At 47.4% G+C, this 22,542-nt stretch overlaps 3 protein-coding genes across 6 annotated transcripts in view; 2 read left to right on the top strand and 1 right to left on the bottom strand.

Annotated features, from left to right (window-relative positions):
- The first annotated feature begins 13,358 nt into the window (after positions 1-13,358).
- Positions 13,359-16,738, top strand: chp2 (calcineurin-like EF-hand protein 2). 4 transcript variants are annotated; one of them, XM_046390129.1, is made up of 7 exons: positions 13,361-13,786; positions 14,652-14,724; positions 14,974-15,054; positions 15,399-15,520; positions 15,619-15,680; positions 16,068-16,190; positions 16,437-16,738. In XM_046390129.1, exons 1-7 carry the CDS (start codon positions 13,720-13,722, stop codon positions 16,488-16,490), a joined length of 582 nt encoding a protein of 193 aa, XP_046246085.1. In that variant the 5' UTR covers positions 13,361-13,719; the 3' UTR covers positions 16,491-16,738. The 4 variants fall into 4 exon arrangements, with proteins under 4 accessions (XP_046246086.1, XP_046246087.1, XP_046246085.1 ...); XM_046390130.1 differs by lacking the exon at positions 14,652-14,724 and having other exon boundaries at positions 13,359-13,786; XM_046390131.1 differs by lacking the exon at positions 14,974-15,054 and having other exon boundaries at positions 13,360-13,786.
- A 788-nt stretch (positions 16,739-17,526) lies between these two features.
- LOC124059782 (cytochrome c oxidase subunit 7A2, mitochondrial) lies at positions 17,527-21,398 on the bottom strand. The gene is made up of 4 exons (XM_046390127.1): positions 21,240-21,398; positions 18,447-18,533; positions 18,011-18,095; positions 17,527-17,752 (listed from the first exon to the last, which is right to left on the bottom strand). The coding sequence occupies exons 1-4, from the start codon at positions 21,252-21,254 to the stop codon at positions 17,694-17,696; spliced, it is 246 nt and encodes an 81-aa protein (XP_046246083.1). The 5' UTR covers positions 21,255-21,398; the 3' UTR covers positions 17,527-17,693.
- A 93-nt stretch (positions 21,399-21,491) lies between these two features.
- Positions 21,492-22,542, top strand: part of rnaset2l (ribonuclease T2, like) — a 4,278-nt gene continuing 3,227 nt past the window's right edge. Inside the window, exons 1-2 of the mRNA XM_046390126.1 lie at positions 21,492-21,868; positions 22,438-22,542. The exon at positions 22,438-22,542 is cut by the window's right edge and continues 115 nt beyond it. Coding sequence (XP_046246082.1) covers positions 22,460-22,542 — 83 coding nt within the window. The 5' untranslated portion in view covers positions 21,492-21,868; positions 22,438-22,459. The remainder of the gene's footprint in view (positions 21,869-22,437) is intronic.

The following is a 22,542-nucleotide window of genomic DNA, read 5'->3' as shown; positions in this document are numbered from 1 at the left end:
ACACACACACACACACACACTCACACTCACACACACACATTCACACACACTCACACACACACACACACACTCACACACACACACACACACACACACTCACACACACACACACACACACACACACACACACACACACTCACACACACACACACACACACACACACTCACACACACACACACTCACACACACACTCACACACACTCACACACACACACACACACTCACACACACTCACACACACACACACACACTCACACACACACACACACACTCACACACACACACTCTCAGCTCTGTGCTGGCAGTCGTGATGTTGACCTCCATCGTCTTGAATGTTTTCCAAGTCTGTGATTGGATGAAGTGAGTTGTTTGCTCGTTCTGTGCCGAAACGAGAGGAAACGCAGTGAGGTGCTGTGTGTGTGTGTGTGTGTGTGTGTGTGTGTGTGTGTGAAAGTGAGCTCACACACTCTGACATGAGGCTGACCTCGCTGGGCTCCCTGCCCGCCGGCCGCCTCACATTCCTCGCCGTTAGTCAGCGTCTTCATTGTCATCCTGTGATTCGAAGCGGCAGCTTCATCACTGTCAATAATCGTCCACCAGGGCTGAGTCCAGGGGACAACTTCCCCTAGTGTGAGTGGTGGGACAGCAGGGGGAGGACACTGGTGTCTCTTCACGTGTCCGTGTCGGAGCAGGTCGTGTGTGTTGCCTTCAGCAGCGCAGTCTGAAGTGTGTCAGTGTGTGAGGCGGGCGGTGAAGCGGACGCTCCACAGGTCGGTTTGCTTTCGTGAGACAGTTTGAAGCGAACACTTCGGTTTGGTTGAGTTTACGCACAGAACAGATCTGGTGACGGTTAGAAAGGATGACGGCGTCGCGTGTTCACACTGCAGTGACGTGGCTCAAGCGATCTGAAGACTTCTGCTCGACCGCTTAGCGGCCGCAGTGACGATTTCAAATCAGTTTAGGACCTCTGGGCTTCCGTATTGTGCCCGATGAGCTGCGTGGAGGCGTTTTACGTTGTCATTTAAGGTTTTAACACAGCTTCTTCTGTGTTACAGAAGGTTTCACCGTGTTGGGATGGCAGAAGATAATTAATGTGGTCCTTCATAAAGAGCCAATGTTGCAACGTATCACATTTTCAGATTTCATGTTAAAGAAATAATTCAGCTGGATTAATGTCCACCACCTCCACTGACCAAAGCTAACGTGATGGTGTGTACGTGAACAATCTACAAACACGGCACGTCTTCCTGGCATGACGTGATGTCCCTTCCTGTAGAGGGTGATGGCTGAAGGGTTCTGATCTCTAATCTGTGATTACTCTGCGTGCACTTTGCTGTGGGTGAGACACAGTAATGAAGTGCGTATCAGTCCGTCAACCTGTGAAGTACTGAAGGTCAGCCCGCCCACCGAGATGCTTTCACTTTCGCTCTGCCGCCGTCGGATCCCGTCTTCCCGCATTCCTGGAAGCACCTTGTCGTGACGGTAACTGACTGAATGTGGCCGATAGGAGCAAACCGTTTGGTTAGCTTAGTGAAAGTGACACTGTTGTTGTCTCAGGTGTATCGAGGTGCTGTCGTCACTCAGGTATGATCCCGGCATCGACTCCGTAATCACAGCCTGTCGGGAAACAAAAGGTTTTATCAGGGAGCCAAAGTGATCATTAACCAGAGAGACTCCGGTAAACCCTGAACGGTTTGAAGTTTAACCGACAAACTCGTTCCTGTCGTGTTCAGTGAACTCACCTGATGAATCCAAAGTCTGGTATCTGTTTTTAGTCTCCGGGCTGTGCAGCTCTGACCAATGGGATTAAAGCACGACTGTCCCCTGAACAGCATGTTGACACTCTGACAAAGAGCCCGTGAACGGGATGGTTACGGAACCATCCACCCATCCGTCCATTTTCTATACCGCTTATCCGTCAGGGTCGCGGGGGAGCTGGCGCCTATCCCGGCTGACTGCGGGCGAGAGGCGGGGTCCAGTTCCAGTTTGTTAGCTCTTTGTTCATGAGAGTAGACTCAAACCCATGAAACACAACATGCAACAACACCAAACCACATTTTGCCAGAGAAAAAAGAGACAGGATGTCCCCTGGATGTCATCCCCAGGATGTCATGTCAGGAGTAAATAAAACTTCCTCGCAAACATTTGCGATCCATGACTCTTCTAGTCTGACTGACCGCTCAAAACGCTTTACGAAACGAGACGACGTCCACACTCTGGTGTCTCGTCCGGGACACTTCAACATGTAGACCACAGCGGCCAGGGACTGAACCACCGACCTACAGATCTGTAATCAGGAGGTCGGTGGAGGGGCATTTGGTTTAGACACAAACATTGTTTGGTTTGGTTCAAATCGCGCTGGACGTCAAGTACGTATGTGTCACACCTGACATAAGTTACAGCACCTGCAGAAAACAAAGAAAATCAACGTTTAGTCCCCCTGGTGTCCCACAGGAAAGTCCTGTGCTTGACTCAAACAAACCCCTCGTGACTCTGACTCTTTATTCTGCTGTCACTTCCTGTTGGCAGTGAGAGATGGCTGTGCTTTCCCCATGTGGAATTTTAAAATCCTCCATCGTTGCTGCTGAGATGAGGCGTGTGTCACATCACCTCGAGGCCTGAAGCAGAAACCAGACCGTGGAGTTTGAACTTCTGTTGTCTTCTTCCAGGTGAAGCTGACTTATGTTCATGCAGGTGCTCTCACAGGGTGGTTGAGTGTACCACACCCCCCCCCGTCCCCGACGCCACGGGTGGTGCGGGGCCCACGCCGAAGTCTACCAGACTGAGTAATCAGGCGTTAAAAAACACGAGTAAGTGTAGCTTTAAAATGACGGGGAAAACAAAGCAGAACCCACCGAAGTGACGTGATGTGAGGAAACTCTTCATCACACTCAAAGACATGACAGAACAAAAGCTGAAGTTAAGTTAACTTTGCTTCCTACTTCAGTCTGCAGTCCGTTGATTTGGAGAGTTAAAAGCTCTAAATGAGAGAGCGACCTTCCAGAGAAGCTTCCAGAGAAGCACGGCTGAAGGAGGAAACGTTACGACTGTAAACAAAGCCTTTGTTTACTGAGTTTATTTCATCTGAACAACCACGATGAAGACCTTACGGGAAAGCACAAGCTGAAGGGGACAGAGTTCCACAAGCCATTACAACACTAAACACTTTCAACACTTCCCTTTATGTGTTTATGAACCGAATGATCGATAGTTTATACAACTGCTCTGGAAATACTTTTCTAATAATCCACACAGCAACGTCAGTCTCAGGCTTCGCTTCGTTTCTGGCTGGTTCTTTTGAAGCAGCGTTTTAATGCTAACGTGGGAGTTGACCACAGGCGTGCACATGTCAGAGTGTCCTCAGGTCCAGCTGTTTGGGGGGGTGACTCAGCGCTTTGCTTTGATGATTCATGTGTTCAGTTCGTCTCTTTATTTAGCACAGATGACGGAGGCCTCATGCCTAGGAACCTGGTTTATCAGCTGAGTGTTTCCTTTGGCACCAAACATCAGATGTTGGATCAGATAACAGATCAGATAACAAACCGGTCACAAGTGTTTGTGCGTGTGGCGGTATCCACCCGAGCGCCTGACGGGGACTTTCACACAGGTGAACGATGAATGAGCTGAACGCGGGACTCGGCGGACGCAGGAAGTGACTGATACAAACTGAACGGTTGAATGTAAACAGCTCAGCCGCTCACTCACCTTGTTATTCACGCAGCAGATTTAAAGCTGTGTTTTAATGCGTTGAATAAACATCCTGCGTGCACAGAAACTAACAGGAAGTGCTCGTGTTTTCCTCAGTGAGGCGTCACGTGGGGACTGAGGCAGCTCGTCCTCTCGGACTGTCGGTGGTGTCGGACCTCACAAGTAAATGATCACAGTTTAAATCTCCGTCAATGTAAAGTACACGATTCCCTTGGCAGGACCACGATCCACTTTGCTGATGGTGTGTGAAGGCATCGCCGCTGTTTCTTCTTGTTTTCACTCTACGTGACTGACACACGTTACGAGATCCCTCAGCGGGAGGACGAGTCAAAACGTCACCCGGGCAGAAGTCTGCCGTGAGGACGCCTGAGTCCTCAGCGCGTCCTGCAGTTTAAGGAGCAGCTAATAGAGACGACCTCGCTGACATAGAAAAGCATCTTTACATTATAAAGATGTTGTACATTGTTGAAATGAAAGCATCACTGCGATTTCCTTGAAAATCTCGTGTGTTAAATCAAAAGGCAGTGATGGTCGACGGCGGGGCTGCTGATACTGTGATTCACCGCGGCGATATCGACCCGCTAGTGGATATTAAAACCACTTCTCTGTGGAAAACCACAAAAAGAGGATCCATCGCCTAAAAAATACTAATGTGTGATTTGTTACTGCTGCACATGATCTGACTTTGTATCAGTCAGTCATTGTCTCTTTGTATTTATGTTTCAAAACTTCCTCCGTGTTTCTGTGTTATTGTTGGGATTTACGTGACATTTGGCTGAACGTCTAATTCAGCTGTGAGGGAACATATGGACTCTGAGTCACCTGGCGAGTTACTCTTCACGTTATGGTTTCTCGTCACAGCCGATGATTTCAGTAAAACTCCAGAGATCGCCTTCAAACACACGATGTGTCACTCTGGAGTGAAACGGCAGCTGATCAAAGGTCGAGCAGCTGATCGAGTCAGTGTTGGACGAGCTACCTGGAAAGTGTAGTGAGCTGGTCTTCCAGGTGCTCTTCTGCACACTGAGCTGCAGCAACAGGAGCCGAAGCTGCTCTTAATTTAGTCACATGTTTCTGTTGGCTACACGTAACTTCGTTTACTGATCCGATTTTGTGTCCCGCTGTGCTGGAGTGTCAAAAAGTCTGGGCAAAATGAAGCTCGAAAAATGTAGCTTCACTGCTTCAGCAGCATCAGGACAAAACAAAAACAAAAACAGGAAACCAGGAAGTTCCACGATAACAACCTGGCATTCAGCTGAATTACCCTGTTATCGTGCTGTCCACACTGACCACAGATCAGCTGGCGAGAAATTTCTAATACACCGAGATTTGTCTTTGTCTGAACTGCTTCTGTGCAAGAAAACCATCAGTCAAAAAGAGGAATTTTCATTTCAGGAAATGCACGATAACATCTGTTGCCGTTCAAATGTAAAAACCCTTGAGCAGTGTGGGAGTCGTGCAGGAGCGGAGGAGTAAACGCTTTGCTATCAACCATCACGGAGATGTGGATGAATATGATCCCATTTCTGCTTCCTACCAACCAATAGTCCACCGAGACCTAAAGGAATCCGAGGTTGAGCCACACTGGGGTCAGATCAGAAAATGCTTTGTAATAATAATGAAACCAAAACTGTCTGGAGGGTTGCAGCCCAGGGGATTTGTGTGATTTGTACAAACTGAGCCTTCCACATAACAAAGTTTGTATCTTACATTTCGCAATGTGGCGAGACCGCAGATGCGGGGACATGGCTGTGCTGACTGACTGTTCATGTTCGGGTTTACTGAGGAAGACGGGTTACCTGGTAAAGCTGATGTTCGTAGATAAACTTTGTGTTGTGTGAGGCGGACGGTGAAACGTGGTGGAGGATTGTCGAGGCTGACTTCAGCCCCATCAGGACATTTCATTAGTGTTTATGTTCACACGTATGCACATGTAGTGCAGGTTTAGACGTGACAGGTGACGAGGAATCTTCATTTGTTTCCTGAGGGTGTGTTTACGGGCACGTGAACCTTTCAGGTCAATTTGAAGAGTGCTTTGGTCTGCATGTTCCTCATCTTAAGTGTGTCGTGCAGTGTGGCACTCACACCGGTCTGGTGCTGGTCAGGACTTGTCCTGGTCTCAAGCCGTCAAAGTCCTGGCCTTGACTGGGCCTCGATACACTCTGGTCTCGGTCAGGATTTGGTTTAGGTGTCCTTGACTACAACACTGAACCTTTGGTGCAGCAAATGTTTCTCCATCTGGTGTTCATATGGTCTGTGACATGGACATTGATGACTGAATGCAGGTCCGCCTTTACATCTGGTCTTAATAAGTGTTCTTGTGGTCTGGATTTCAGTATGAAAATGAGTTACAAGAAGTTCTAGTGCATCTTACAGGTACCAGGGCTGATCTCGAGGCCCATGTTTCTGCCCGCCGAGAAGAAAACACAACCCCGGAGCTTACTAACCGGAACGGGGCTGGCAGCGTTTTGAGGAAGACCAGGACGTACTCATGTGGATGTCACCTGAGCCACTTTACACATTAACATATTGACTTTGAATAAATATCACGTAGGGCTTTATTGTTATTATATAGAATAACCAACCGGGGGACAGTGTCTTGGGGACGGATCTGCTCCTGTGTGCCCAGTGACCACCAACCACGTGGCCGAACGCTGGAAGTCAGCTGACCCGCCACGCATTTGAATAAACAAACATGTTCAGTTTTTTGCTTTTTATTATTTAATCCAACGGAGCGAACGTCCCTCCGAACGTGAGCTTTGCGTCAGCTCTTTGAAACCGGAGTTTGAGTCTGCTGTGGCCGACACTGAATGCAAACTGATCCCAGACGAGGCTGATAACGAGGTCCATGGCAGTGAGGACGAGGACAAACAGATTTATGATGAGGTCAGGGCACAACCTCGTGCTGTGAGTCACGCTGTCTCACTTTCATTTTATAACACAAAGTGAGGTAAACAATGGAGTGGACGTGGAATAAGGACTCAGCTGGGCGCAGCTTTTCTCTTTGCAAATGAATTAGATCACACGCTGATGTTCAGGTACTTTCAGTGTTCAGTGAGTATTTAGATGAATTTCCTTTACAGCTCTTTTACAGCATTACAACATTAAACTCTGACCCAACAAGAAGGTTTTTATTCTTCTCAGCGGAAAAAAGGTTCTTGTGTTTAGACAACATAAAACAATGATGGGGATTTTTAATCAGAGAAAAGTTTAACTCGGTTGTTTCCAAAGTCTTCTCAGGGTTTCTCTAATCACAAATCTGAAGAAATTATTATTATTATTATTTTTTATAAAATGGACTTTCATCTTTTGGGACACGGAACTATTTTATTTATATTGACAAATGTACAGATAGTTAGGAGTTATGCACAGCTTTGCAGTGTAAATAAGCTTTTATAAACACAAACTGTTAAGCGTTTTCCTGTGTTGGATTCTTCATGTGATCTAAACGTCAGACTCCCAGACTTTACACCAGTCAGAACAAACTTTGGGCCATTTGTTTCCTTTTTATGCAAACAAATGAGTTTGCGTTTGTTGTCCCGCTGCGCTCGTCAGACTGTGTGGACGAGTTTCACTTCAGGACGAGATGCTGCTGAAATGAAGCGATCAAACTGCATTTGTGTGTGAGATAAACGCATCATCACTCAGTGACAACTGTCTATTTTTCTTCGCCAGTCCGTTAACTTGTGTACGTATCAGCTTGTGTACGTCATCAGCTAAAAAAAGGTGATGAGTCAGCAGCGAGCTTTTCTTATGCTTACAGTAAGTCAGATGTTTCAGCATCAAAAACCCGTTTAGGGATAAATGTAACTGGAAATTCCCAAACACGAACAGGAAGGCGAGGAAGGGGTGGCATCAAAGGCCTCCTGGCTCTCAGGAAACTCAAGCCAGATAAGAAGTACGATTTTTGAGACCTGATTACCAGCTTGGCAAAATCTGCATGACTGTGGAGAACAAAATCCCAAAATGACCCAGAAGCATCCAGCAGGAAAAGCGTACGTGCTGAGGAAACCCAGCTAGAAGCAGGAAGTGGTTTGATGCTGAAGCTGGTGGGTGAAGTGTTTTTTCTGTACTTCCTGTCCACCATGTAGTGACTGCAGGGAACAGGATCACTGCGTCCAGTGCTGCTGACAGACAGCCGAGTACGAATCTGAGTATCTGACAGAAGGGAAGTCAATGCTGAAAAGCCTTAAACCTGTAAACCTGGTTTCAAAAAGAGAGAAGTCTTATCTGTGTAACATTCAGGCACCAGTCTGAGTGGTCGGGATCATTTTTGTTTAATAGTTACTAACAAGATCTGGCTCTTTTGGCTCGACCACAGACGCCAACACACTCTGCTGCATGTCAAACAGAACAAGACAGCGAAGACATGAATGCCACGAGAAGTGTAAGGCGAGGAAGAGGAGTGAAGCGTAACCAGGTTGTCATAGTGTCTGATAATGCAGCATCATAGCAGACTGTCCGATCACCTGGGCTGTGTGACCACTTGGGTGTGTAGCAGAACACAGATGACTGATTAACATCGGATCCTGATCCATCCTGATCGATCGGCGTGTCACAGATTTGAATGCTCACTGAAGTGAAGCTGCGCCCAGCGTCGCTCTCCGCTCTTAATGGGGAGATGCTGAAGCCGAAGGTCTGCTGACGGCTTTCACTGAATATGTCATTGTGAAACTAAGCCTGCCCTTTGGAGTTCAACACGTAAACGTCTGTTTATTCTTCAACAGTGAAATACAACACGATGGTTTTACCAGAAACACTTGGTACTCTGCGGTTACATAACCGTCAGGTGGGTGTGTTTGTTTTGTTTGTTTGTGTGTGTGAAGGTGAGGCGGGGATTGTCTATCACTTTGCCAATACTGAAAGTGAACAGGCACAGCTCTTTGTGAGTCACAACCTTCACTTTTGTCAGGAGGACTTTACACAAGTCACTCAATACAAGTGTTTCCTGTGCAGCTGGCGGATCAACCTCGGTCATCTCACTCAGTCCAGTCATGTCCTGTAACATCGCTCAGATGGTTTTATGTGATTAGAACCTTTCACATCTTCATTCATCCCTTCGAATTTCATTTTAACTCAAAATTCACTGAGGTAGAAACCTCATTTACAGTATTGCAGAGTTCAAATCATATGCAAAATATCTGGACAGCAAAAAACACAGACACAAATGGGGATAATAAAGAATAAAAAGCCAAATTAGTTAAATAATAAAATGCTTATTAAACAGATAAATTTTTTGCAAGTTGCAGGTCCACGTTAAGAAAAAGTGTCCAAACGCAGTAAAGCAGCCTGCACCTGCAGTGTGATCCTGTCATCAGAGTGTGAGTGTGATGGATGATAACATGAGAGGGTACCAAAGAGTCAGGGCCTGATAGATCAATAAAACTGTCTGTCACAACTTCCAGAGCGAGACAACCAACATGGTCATAATCAATATTTTTAGGTCTGGTGAAACTTTGATTCTATTTTACCTCCATTAAGAACTAATTCATATTTATTAAGTACAACCTGTAAATGAACAAATCAGTGCCGATCACTGTTACACACATTCACAGAAGAAGGTGCATCATCAGCATAAAGAGTGAACAGAATGGGATGGAGCCCTGGGGTACACCTCTCACACTCAGACCCCATGAGAAGACTCCCTTCTCCCCTTCAGCACCGAGAAGCCTTTTGAAAAGCAAAGTGTGATCGACCGCATCAGTGCAAAGTAAAACATTCATTCATCGGTCATTTATTCATGGCAGCAGTGATGAGTTAGAAAATGTTTTGCGGCTCACTACAGTTTGAGCAGGAAGCAGAGATCAAATTTATTCTCACCGACTGAATTCTTTAGCTCTGTGGGCTTCCAGGCAGAACCAGAAGAGAACCGCTGCAGAGTAAGACGAGGCCTCGGCATCAGCTGGACTTCAGGATCAACGGCGGACGGTTTGATTAAACAGATTAACAGCAGACTGTTTGTCGTGCAGATCTCTGTCAGGTGTGGTGAGTGGAGGAGGACAGAGAAGACTTGGAGCTAAAGGAAAGTTCACTGGTTCACCATCTGGAGAGCAGGAATGTGATCAGGAAGACTCTGTATCATCTGGAGGACATCACTATCATCAGTATTTACCAAATGTCTTCGCTGATGTTGAGGTGTTTGGATGAGCTGTGACATCAGAGATGACAGTTTGGGTAAAAAGGAGATGAATCAGTATCACTCTAACAGTCGTTAGTTTGTTTCTTTGTCTTTTGTGTTGAGGAGGAATTTCTTCTCTCATTACCAGCCTGCCTGGACTCAGTGGGACATGTGAGGAGCTGGACTGTCACCTCTCATTTGTCTCTGGAAACAATGGCACAGTTATACAACCACATTCTTCACATGCCCTCACATCAAATGGCTTCAACGAAGCTGCTCTCTTCTGACCAGTACAACCAGTCAGCCGGCGCTCTGATCCTCCAACACACGACGAGAGGGTCAGGGTTAGGTCTTGGCTCAGGGTCAGGGTTAGGTCTTGGCTCGGGGTCAGGGTTAGGTCTTGGCTCGGGGTCAGGGTTAGGTCTTGGCTCGGGGTCAGGGTTAGGTCTTGGCTCGGGGTCAGGGTTAGGTCTTGGCTCGGGGTCAGGGTTAGGTCTTGGTTCAGGGTTAAGGTTAGGTCTTGGCTCTCTTACTTCTTACATCAGAGTTTATCTTCCAAAAGTTCTTCTGTCCTCTGCTGGCTGGAGACATCCACTCCAGGGCTCCGCCCACAGAGCTCGGACGCTCCACCTGTCCCGCTGCTACAGGAGTGATGCATATGAAATGTTTGTCCCATGAAGTGCAGGAAACAATCACCTGGACACAAAACTACTCAAAGGTTTGAAGGAGTTTTCATCAGGATCAAATGAAAGCGAGGCTCTGAGACATCAGGTTCATCGTACGTTTTAAAACGATGGATCATGCAGGCTAAAGCATGTGTCGCCTGCTCACAAAATCATTCACCTGCTGCATTCAATCTGCTTCTATTTTTGCAACAAAAAAAAGAAGACCCTGACGACCTTAACGACCCTGACGACCTTAATGAACTTAACGACCCTGACGACCTCGACGTTGCCCCTCCAGTCAGTAACCAGCATGAACCACGAAGACGCAGGACACATAAGACCCACAAGGCAGAGCAGAGCCTTCTGCCATCTGAGAACACAGTATATCAGAAAAGTCAGCTGTCAGGGTGGATTACAGATATTTTTACTGTACCATCTGAAGTACTGTCTGTGTACTCGCACTGCGTGTAATCATCACATCAGAACTCCATCCTGTTCTGTACAGCAGAGCCAGGAGGGAGTCAGCCAGTCCAAGTTCACTCAGCCAGGAGAGCTTCATTCATTTCCTGCTGGCTGTGAGCCAGCACACACACACACTCACACACACACACACACACACACACATACACACTCACACACACACACACACACACTCATTCTCATTCTCACACACTCACTCACTCACTCACACACGCACTCACACATACACACTCACACACACACAAAGACACTCACACACTCTTACACACATACACACTCATACACTCACACACACACACACACACACACACACACTCACACACACACACACACACTGACGTGCTGGGGGTCTCATTGGTTGTGACAGTCAGGACAAAAGCCCAGTGAGTCTGAATAGCAGAGCAGAAGTGAGTCCATGATTCAGAAATCCGTCATCACTCACCACCTGTCAGTCACCTGTCAGTCACCTGTCAGTACCTGAACACGGCGAACTGTGAGAAACGAGTCTTTTAGGACTCTTGGTTCTAACGCTGGCAGTAGTAACGAGCTGTAGTTCTTCCTGTGTGCACACAAGGACACGACAGCAGGGGGCAGGTTTTGCTCCACCAGGTGGCCCGTAATTTCATCTGTTACACTTGCAGCAGTCACCTGTCACCTGGTTTCCACATAGTGGACGTACCTGCGCTTTCACTTCCACACCTGGAGGAACCGCGGCAGATCGGCTGAGTTCCGAGAAACAGAGACAGAAAGCAAACGGTGACCAGATAGATTCAGCATGACCAAACTGCTGCAGGTAAAAACACACCTGCACGCATCACACTTTGGGCACTTGGAAACACGGCGAAGACGCTAAAACTCGAGGCTTGACGCGTTTTGGTTGACTTTAACTTAAAAACAAAAAGTTGGCAAAAGTCTCGTTGGCCCGATTCAGACCAGTTTTATCCAGTTTGACGTGTGAGCGAGGTGGAGCAGCCACAGCACCGAGTGACCATGAAGTCGCCATTTCAAAGGACGTCCGTCGCAGGAACCGAACCCAGCGTGTTGCGTGTGACGGCGCCTCCTGCTGGGCCCAAACAGGACGGCGACCCGAGCAGGACATGAATTCCCCTCAGCACATTGTTTTTCAGATCAACACGGCGATAAATCAGCTGTAAATGTTACCACACAGGAATGCAAACTCCCTGACAGCCTGCCAGCAAACACTGAGCCTGTGTGTGTGTGAGAGTGGGTGTGGGTGTGTGTGTGAGTGTGAGTGTGAGTGTGAGTGTCTGTGTATGTGTATGTGTATGTGTATTTGTGTGTGTGTGTGTGTGTGTGTGGGTGGGTGAGTGTGTGTTTGGACTTTGACCCAGTTTCGTCTGAGTCCAGAGGGAGGCTCTGAATGCCTCTCAGAGGAATGTGGCTGTTGCTGACCCTGGTGGCCGTCAGGTGAACTGCAGCCTGCATCCTGCTGAGTGAGCAGCAGAGCGTTGAAAGCACGTCCCTGTCACACGTAGAGCGACGCCGGCGGCCGCGCTCTTCCTGTGCCTTACTAACATTTTGTCGCCACGGGCTCGGCTCAGCTCACGGCTGAGTCCGGCCCACCAGACTCCCACCAGACTCCTGGAGGTCCTGAGGGAGACGTGTGTCCCTGAGTCTCACCAGTGGAGACGTGTGCTGCAGGGTCTGACGGCTCACATCGAGCTGCAGCAGATCTTTCTCACGTTCTTCAAGCTTCTTCCTCTTCATTCTGGATCTTTGAAATACATTTCATTTTTATCATGACGGTTCGGACACGTTTAACAATTTAATACTGTGCTGTGTTTACTGTACTTTGTAAATTGTTAATTATTTTACCTCTATATTTTTAACTGTTTTTGCACACTTTTTGCACTCTTCTTCTGTTCTTGTGAGCTTCCACGACAAGTGGTTCATCTTATCTTATCTGAGTAAATTAATGTTTAATAATTCACTATGAAGACTAATGTTTTATGATTATGACCGTCCTGAACTCTTTCCAACAACATGTCCTCACGTCCTGAAAGCCAAAGTGAAACCTAAAGCTGCAAACTGAGGACCAGCGTGTCCTCTCAAGTCCAGCACTCACCTCAGGATGTCCTGCAGCACTTCTGAGGACACTGGACACCATGCATCCATAAATCCATCCATCCATTTTCCGTCAGGGTCGCGGGGAGCTGGAGCCTATCCCAGCTGACTACAGGTGAGAGGCGGGGTTCACCCTGGACTGGTCGCCAGTCAATCGCAGGGCCAACACACAAAGACAGACAACCACACACTCTCACAGTCACACCTAGGGGGCAATGTAGAGCAGCCAGTTAACCTAATGTGCATGTTTTTGGTATTGTGGGAGGAAGCCGGAGAACCCGGAGAAAACCCATGCAGGCACAGGGAGAACATGCAAACTCCACATAGAAGGGCCCAGACCGGGATTCAAACCTGGAACCCTCTTGCTATGAGGCGACAGTGCTAACCACTGTACCACTGTGCTGCCTGGACACCATGCATTTATGTAGAAATGGCTCCATCTGGTGTCCACAAACAGAATGACGGTCACTCAGCAACCTGTCCTCCTCTACCAGCTCCTCACTCCTCCTCCACCGGAGGGTCTCTGTGTCGAGGACGCTCATTGGTCAGTGTCTGTGCGTGAGGTGAGTGCTGATTGGCTGAGCGTCCTGTCTGCCGTCTCTCTGGTGAGGGAGCGGACAGAGTCAGCTGCTCAGTCGGGACTCTGATGTTCCCGAGGCAGGATGGGCTCCAGCAGCTCCAGCGTGGACCACATCCCCGACGCCCAGCAGCTCATGCAGGAAACTGGCTGTAAGTCTGACTGTTTTTCACTTCAGTCGCTTGTGTTGGACCAGGAGCAGATCTGAGATCAGTTCTGAGCTCGCTCAGCTTTGAAAAGCAACTCCTGATCAGAGCAGCTGGACCTCAACTCATATCTGACTTCAGCAGCAGCCAACTGACAGCTGTGACACACACACACACACACACACACACTCACACACACACACACATGTTGAACATGTTGACTAAAAACTCACCTGTTCTGTGTGTGTGTGTGTTCTCTGTTCTGTGTTCAGTGTGTGTGAGTGTGTGTGTGTGTGTGAGTGTGTGTGTGTGTTCTGTGTTCTGTGTTCAGTGTGTGTGTGTGTGTGAGTGTGTGTGTGTGTTCTGTGTTCTGTGTGAGTGTGTGTGTTCTCTGTTCTGTGTTCAGTGTGTGTGTGTGAGTGTGAGTGTGTGTGTGTGTTCTGTGTTCTGTGTTCAGTGTGTGTGTGTGTGTGAGTGTGTGTGTGTGTTCTGTGTTCTGTGTGAGTGTGTGTGTTCTCTGTTCTGTGTTCAGTGTGTGTGTGTGAGTGTGTGTGTGTGTTCTGTGTTCTGTGTGAGTGTGTGTGAGTGTGTGTTCTCTGTTCTGTGTTCAGTGTGTGTGTGTGTGTGTGTGTGTGTGTGTGTGAGTGTGTGTGTGTGTTCTGTGTGTGAGTGTGTGTGAGTGTGAGCAGACTGATAACGGCACAGTGAGTGTTGTTAAACTCATCTGTGTTGTTTCATCTGTTGGTTATCTCGGTGTGTGTGTGTGTGTGTGTGTGTGAACACCCTGAACTGTCACACTGACACACACTCTGAGGAGGCCCATCGTCACGGTGACGGGTGTGTAATCCGTCCAACCTGCTCTGTGTTTCAGTCTCTGCTGCCCACATCGTTCGTCTCTACGACAGGTTTGACTTTCTGGACAAAGACAAGAGTGGACAGCTCAGGTTGGTGCAACCAATCAGAGTGCAGGAAAATGTCCAGTGTGTGTAATGAGCTGTAATGATGATCAGTGTTGGTTGGGTTTCCCCAATAACAACGCCTGATCAGGTGGAACCTTCAAACGTGTCCTTCAGAACCCACGTTGTGCTGCCTGTCCCGCAGCTCGTGATGCTGCTTAGTGTCAAACGGACCTCAGTCACGAGTGGTGGACATGTGACGTCAAAGCCGTCTCTCTCTCTCTCTGTGTGTCTCAGGCCTCAGGACTTCGGAGCGGTCCGGGAGTTGGCCCTGAACCCCATCGGGGACAGGATCATCGGCGCCTTTTTCTCTGCAGGGTGGCTGTTCGAGTCTCTTGTTTAGAACGTTTCTGTGTAGACTAAACCACATTTGACATGCTGTTAGAAAGAAGGCAGTCCAGGTTCTGCACACACCAGGTTCAGCCAGGTCCCTCAGTCTGAGACCACTGACTCACCACGCTTTCCTTACGTAAACACGAGTTTGGTTTCGGTTTAGTAAACCATGACTTTGAACATAATTTCATTTCTGATGTTGTTTTTAAGTCTCAAAGGTTAATCAAATGAAGCAGAAGCTTTGTTGGAGTATTTGTGGCTCGGCCTGTTTGTGAGTCACTTTGAACAGGAAGCAGGAAACATTTCTCTTTATTCCTCACTCTGGCCAGGCAGGAAACGGTGGACTTTGCCTCCTTCGTTCGGATTCTGGCTCATTTCCGTCCCGCAGACACGAGCCGACCCAGAAGCGGAGCCCAGCCGGCGGCCAACAGCAGCGCCAGGAAGCTGAAATGTTTGTTCTGCTTCACTTTTCATGCGTAGACGTCTAATCCACTGATGATGATGGCGGTTCCTCTGAGAAAACGGTTTAACGGCTGTCTGTGTGTTCAGTTGCTTTCCAGCTGTACGATCAGGACAGAGACGGAAAGATTTCCAGAGCAGAGCTTCTTCAGGTCTGTGGCTCTAAACTCATCACGTTGCACAACACCGAATAAACACTTTAGAAAGAAATTTAAAGATGGCCGACACGTCTCCACTTCCTTCCACTGTCACAAGTGAAGCCGAAATATGCAGTTATACGCAGCTACGATGCAGTTTCATCGGCCTGTTAGAGCAGCCAAACCACTTGTATAATAGGAATGACAGGAACACAAAGTGATGCATCATCTGCGTAGACGTGGACCAAGGGGGGCCCAGAATCCACCCTTGAGGTTCACCACATGTAGTTCTGCGAGGAGGAAGTGAAGCCTCCAGGTTCTACAGAAAGATGGCTGTCAGGGAGTCTTGACGTGTTATAAAGCTGACGTGACTGCTGATTGGTGGATACCTGTGACTCACAGGTACTGCGGGCGATGCTGGGGATGCAGGTGACAGAGGAGCAGCTGCAGAGCATCGCTGAGCGAGCCATCCGCGAGGCCGACCTGGACAAAGATGACGCCATCTCGTTTGACGAGTTCAGGAAGGTGAGAGGGCCCAGTAAAGGGGGGACACTGAGACCAGATCGTTTCCTTTAGCATTTAGAGAAGTGCAGGATGGAACCTCTTCAGACACCTTTGAACAACGGAATAAACTCTCACTTCAATCAATCAATCAAATCAACACGAACAGCAGAGTACGAAAGCACATTAAAAACACTGTAAGATCCAAAGGTCTGCTCACCCAGTTCGCTTAACTGAAAACTGAATTTAGGATTTTTATTTTGTTTTCAGTCACTGGAGAAAGTGAACATCGATCACAAGATGAGTATTCGCTTCCTGAGATAAAGGCGCCACCCGCTAAGATCTGTTTTGTCTCTTGTCGGAAAGAAGACGATGAGGAGTTTGTCTTTCCTGCCGGGGGACGAAGGTGGAAGTGAAGAGACCAGGAGGTTCACCACCACTAAAGCCGTGAAGTCCGTCTCCACAGCACAGGAGTGTCTCGCAGCGTCAACAGGGAGAAAACTAAACCGTCTGTCAAGTATCTCCATGAGAAATGTTGTGCCCTTCAGTGTTAAATAAATAACTATAACTTGTATCAGTGTGGGTTTGTCTTGCTTGGTCCACCAGCAGTTTCCCCCTCCAGCTCCTCAAACTGGACAAAGTTGAAAGTAAATTTATTTTCATTTTATGAAATTATCCTGAGAATGCAATAATGTTGTAGTTCCCGCTGAGGCCACCGGGTGGAGCCATTGCTGCATGTTTTCTTTGGCAGAAAATGTTGTTGTGCAACAAGATCAGAAACATTCAGCCGCCATCCCACTGAAATCCATCTTATTTTCTTCTTCCTGTTTTTGTGTGGAGGACAGAAAATGAATTAATGCTCTTTCTCTTCAAGCCACATCTGTCAGTAGCTGTTCCCATCACTGCGGGGTTTGCTGTAAATCTTAAACCTTGTGCAGAGTCTGAGCTCCGAGGACTGAAATTCGTAAGCCAGTTAGCTCACTTCACTCTGTCATCTCCTCGTCTTCCTCCTCTCGGGCTGAAGATCAGTCAAGTCAGGACATGGAGGAGAACTTTGAGAACCCGTTTGTGACAAGAAACATAAAATGTGGTGCTGAGCGTCCCAAATCAAACCCCCTAAATCTTCATCTGAGCGTCGTTATGTTATTCAATTATTTTATCATATTACATCAAGCAAACCTTTACTTTACCTGGTCTGACCTTTATTTTTAAGTACAAGTACATTTTTACACAAGTAATTTCACTTGAAATTTCACTCTCCTCCTCCTCCATCCCACATTATGACGAACGTTTCCTTCTTCATTCGGCTCCTGCAGTCGTCAGACAGGAAACACACAAAAACAAAACGCTGCAGGCATTCAACTTAAACGTTTTTTGTTTATTTTTTACATATTCATGGTTGCCATAGGGAAGTAGGATGGCTTGTGATGAAGTCAGACATAAGTTAGCTACAAAACAAACATCAGTGTGGGACAGAGCGGAGCGTCGTTCTCCATGCGATAGACCGAGCCCGCGGTTGTTTCTCCTTTAGGCTTTCTTCTGAGGCATGGAGGCCACGAGCAGCCAGTACAGGGAGTAGCAGGTTCCTGCAGAGAACACAAAGCAGACATAACCAGACATCTGCAGGACAGCTGTTTTGTGTGAGCGTCTGGAGAAGGTCATTAGGTCCACTTTGTAATGAAGCACCAAATGGCTCTGACCCTGACCGATGTGCATGTATCACACACGCGGCAGCCATGACATCACAGAGGTTAACCGAGTTCACTGAGTTACTGTTTATGTTTACGAGTTAAACCTCAGCCGATTGGAGGAATGTGACAACATCTTTACCTTCAGAGACTCACCTGCTATGGTTATGGTCATGGTAGCCCGGTAGAGCAGGACGTCTCTGGTTCCTCCCTTGATATGGACTGGCAACCCGTTGTCCTCCTGTAACCGTAGAAACGGCGTGGTGAAGACACTGTAAGCTAATGTGTTAGCATGGAGCCTGATAGCACAGCGTGCTGACCAGCAGGCAGTGGCGTGTTATGTACGGCGCCAACATGTGAGGCTGTGAACCACAAAGCTTTCACAGATGTGTGTCACTGCTTTTACAATAACACTCGTTTGCTGTTCGGGACTCAGGCTGGCTCTGGATCTCGGTCACAGCCGAACTCCACAAAAGGCCGTGACATCGAGACCTCGGTCAGCCTGTTAGAGGTTTAAATGCACGAAATAATCTGTGATTAATCAGCAAACCAAGCAGTTGTCTTCTTCTTCTACTCTTCACGGCTTAGGTACCTGGAAGAGTTTCTGGGCCTCGGGGACTTTGTTCCTCAGCTGTCTGGCTGAGCTGCTGAAGGCACGGCTGGCCAGAACTGGAACTTTCTGTCAACACAAAGAAATCAGGAGCTCAGAATGGACAGAGGAGACAGAGACAGCAGCTTAATGTGAATGAACATGTATCAACTAAGCCTCTTTCATTTGACCGATGAATGAGGATTTCAAAATAAAAGTACATCCCACTCGCACTGTCCAGTCCTAAATACTCCAGCACGTTTCCATGTCAGCAGTAACATCTGCTGATTTGAAGCTCATTCAGATGCCAGCACCCCCTCTTCCTCCTCCTTCTCCACCTCCTCCTCCACCTTCTCCTCCTTCTCCTCCTTCTCCTCCTCCTCCACCTCCTCCACCTCCTCCACCTCCTCTTTAGCTTCACTAGAATGGAGGAGTATCATCATCATCTCCGTTTGTAGTTGTTTTTCAGTGAGGACTTTGTTTTTGTTGCTGCTGTTCCATTTGTCAGGAAGGCTTTAGGAGACGTGTTTGTTATCATACATGTTACAAATATCAGACATTTCTTTTGCCTTAATGACAAAAAAATAGCAGGACAGAGAAGCGTTAAGCAAACGGGCTAACCTTCGTGTTAGCTTCTCCAGCTGGCTAGCGTTGGTGGTTTCAGTACGTTCATTGTAATGTACCTTCCACAGCACTAATTCCATCAGTTTGAGTCTCTGAAGGGTTTTTTCTCTAATAAAGTTTGTTTTTTGTGTGTATCACAGTCAGCTTTAAGATGCCATGAGTGAAACTCCACTGTTTTTGCAGATGGTTCCAGCTTTCCCGTTGCTGGTTTGGACTCTCACTGTGAAACGGACGCTAGCCGTGACTCGGCGTCTCCGACTGAAGACACTTCCTCTTACTTTTCAATCCCAAAATAGTTGTGTTTAAAAATTTGATTAAAAAGACAAAAGTCTCACATGCAGGTGAAATCTGACGACCTGAAACTAAATTTGCTTTCTGACAATAATAAAGTTGACATTGATGTGATTTAAAGTATTGTTTGCTAACATGTGTGACGTATGTTTGAAAATATCAATAAGATAAGACCGACTAAAGAAAGAGACGTGAAGACATGTTGGTACTGCTTGTTGTTAGATGAAAAGAAGTGATTTTGTGAATGTCAGCAGTGAATCTTTTTTTAACTAATCAGATGTGAAATGTGCTCATTGAAGTGAGAAACGAGAAGTGAAGTCAGTATGGTTTCTGTTCTCGCAGCTGACCGACTGGCACCAGGTGAGTCTCGCTGGTGTTTACTGGGAACCTGAAACTGTCAGGTGTGTTTGTTTTCGCTCTCTTTCTGTTCCTTTTTCCAGCAGGAGTCAAACTGATGCCACTCTGACGGCTGACGCTGCCTCGTTTGGACCAGACCAACGCCGGGTTTGTGTTGGGTCAGTCCACCTTTTATTATTTTCACCTGAGGACACCAGTGAGTTCATTGTTAAAGTGCTCAGTTTCTTGTGTTATTCCCAAATGAGCAGCAGAGTCGGCCAACAACATTGCAGCTGAGAGCTAACGTAGACATGCTAACGTGCTAACAGGCTGATGTTTGCCATTTTCCATCTGATTTTAGCATGTTAACATGCTAGTACAGCTGAGGCTGGTACAGGGAAGCCTGTCCACAATTAAAATCAACATGGCTGATTTTCTAGGGGACGCCAGACTCCAAGCACTGAACACAGTGTTTCACTCCTAAGAGGATCCTTTATTTTGAAATCAAACAGTTCAGCTGTCACTTCCTCCCCTGACTGTGACGCTTCCACATGCAGCAGCTGTCTGTCACGTGAAGAAAGAAGAGCACCAAGGTCACTGCTGGTATGACAGACACAGCTGACAGCCAACCACCTCCCACGAGCCTGACACCTCAGCCAATCAGAGAGCCCACTCACCTCAGCGTGTGCCGCAAGAGTAAACAGCCTGCTGTGACCAATCGTGTCCTGCCTGTCAGGTCAAACCACACACCTGCACACAGGAATCAGGACTTACCGAACAGAAGTTCAACTCTTTGTTTGCTTGGGAAAATGTTGTCTGTGAACGTGACCCGAGCCGTGACTTTGTACTGCAAACTAATTGTTTATTTAGCTGTCAACAAACTGACCACCATGTTTGTTGTTTTGTTTTGTGTGCACAGCTGGCCAGGCGTGTGTGTGAGCGCTGGATTGTCACGTTTATACGAGTTGTATTACTGCACAGTAAAATGTCAGTAATGTTTATATAGTGTGTGTGTGTGTGAGTGTGTGTGTGAGTGTGTGAGTGTGTGTGAGTGTGTGTGTGTGTGTGAGTGTGTGTGTGTGTGTGTGTGTGTGAGTGTGTGTGTGTGTGTGTGAGTGTGTGTGTGAGTGTGTGTGTGTGAGTGTGTGTGTGAGTGTGTGTGTGTGTGTGTGAGTGTGTACGTGCCGAGCTGCATTGTCCCACATGAGGACACAGTCATGGCTGAGAGATAAGGTGAAAGCTGCAGCGGGTCATGTGATCAGTTTGCTGTATTTAGATCCCAGCTGGTAGGACACACTGACGCCCAGCAGGCACAAACACGCGAATAAAACACAACTTCACACACACGGACTGTCTGACTCTTGTGTCCTACACTGAACAAGCGCGAGGCCTCACCTCCCCGTTCTGCTGCACCAACGCTCTGCCCTCGCTGCACCTGAACGCCTCTTTCAGCACCTGAACTCCTTCCAGAAGCTTGAGAGAAACTCACAGACACAAACGAGAGCAAAGTCGGCGGGAAAACACAGAAAAACAAGCTGTAGTTACCAGGAGGTGATTCATGTCTGTGGCGGCGTGTGTGTCGAGCTGCTCTGCCTCGCTTCAGCGTGGAAAGGACATGCGCACACACACACACACACACACACACTCACACACACACACAGTATGAGCGACTCTGAATGGCTGCCAAACTACGATCTGCTGTTGAGGCCAAAGTGTCTGCGCTCGGCCACACAGGAAGCAGTTAGGACTGAGTGACGCAGCTGCGAGCCTGCAACGTGCTGCTGCTTAAATGAAGTTTCACACGCATTTTATTTTCATGTTGTGCTTAAAATGGAAATACTCAGTTCCACAGTGGCAGGTGGACCCAAATATTACTACAAATACAGACTCACAATAAGACTCCTGAAGTGTTCGTCAGCTGGAATCAGCTCTGAGAAATGTGGATTTTCTGCCTGAAAGCTGAAAGCTGAAAGCTGTCAGAGTCGTGTGAAGGTCCCATCCAGAATCTGGTCTCATCTGGATCACAGCAGCGCTTGTTCCTGTCCCTTCACAAGAGGCAGGACGAGGCGTGTGAACACGTGAACGCACACATTTACTGTGTTCACAAGGTGAAGTCTCACTTTCATTTCTTCTTTTGCTGACGCGTGGCAGGCCGACGCTTCAGCAGCTCTCTGGTAAGTCTGTCCAAACTTTACGTCCAGCTCGGAGACAAACTCTTCTTCATCACTGTGACCGTGTTTCCACTGGAAACTCTTCTTCATCATGTGTCAAAGGACGTCAGCTCCTTTCTGAAATCTTTTACTGTTTCAGTTAGGAACCTTCCTGTTTAACTTTGAATCCAGTCTGATAAAAAAAACTTCTTTTTCATAGTACTTATTCGTATTTGTATTATTAAATTGGTAAACTACAAGCAGTATTAGCCTAACTAAATATTTTCAACGTGTGTGCCGTGGTGAAAGAAATACTTTGGAAAAGTACCAGTATGACAGTTTAAGTATACCTCATTACCATTTAAAGTCCTGGATTCAAAAAGCTACTACTTAAGTAAAAGTACTCAAGTATTACTTCATTAAAGTATCAGTAATTAAAGTACACAAGTATTCCCATCAGCATCAGTACTGAGTGGTGCTTGTGTACAAAAAGAATATAGCGTAAGATTTAATACTCGAAGTACAAGTACCTTAACGCAGTACTGGAGTGAATGCTCTTGGTTGCTTGTGTGCCCTGATCTCTGATTGGTCAGGACATTTCGGCCGGCTGTGGAGATGTGGTGCTCGGTGCTGCCCCCGCTGCTCGTCATGAGTTCTGCAGTCCTGTTCCTGCTGCAGCTTCCTGACTACACCGACGC

The sequence above is a fragment of the Scatophagus argus genome, chromosome 5 (genome assembly GCF_020382885.2).
Source record: "Scatophagus argus isolate fScaArg1 chromosome 5, fScaArg1.pri, whole genome shotgun sequence".
Lineage (NCBI taxonomy): Eukaryota > Metazoa > Chordata > Actinopteri > Scatophagidae > Scatophagus > Scatophagus argus.
The sequence above is the reverse complement of the archived record's forward strand: the minus strand, read 5'-3'. Positions and strand labels throughout refer to the sequence as shown.

Bases quoted from the DNA above. Each gene is read 5' to 3' on its own strand.
- LOC124059782 (XM_046390127.1), bottom strand. The intron at 18,096-18,446 runs GTACCTAAGCCG...CTACGGTTACAG, and splicing joins AGGCCCAGAAACTCTTCCAG to GAGGACAACGGGTTGCCAGT. The intron at 17,753-18,010 runs GTGAGTCTCTGA...TGTTCTCTGCAG, and splicing joins CATGACCATAACCATAGCAG to GAACCTGCTACTCCCTGTAC.
- chp2 (XM_046390128.1), top strand. From the start codon at position 14,780: ATGATGATCAGTGTTGGTTGGGTTTCCCCAATAACAACGCCTGATCAG. The intron at 15,055-15,398 runs GTGGCTGTTCGA...CACTCTGGCCAG, and splicing joins GGCGCCTTTTTCTCTGCAGG to GCAGGAAACGGTGGACTTTG. The intron at 16,191-16,436 runs GTGAGAGGGCCC...TTTTGTTTTCAG, and splicing joins CGTTTGACGAGTTCAGGAAG to TCACTGGAGAAAGTGAACAT.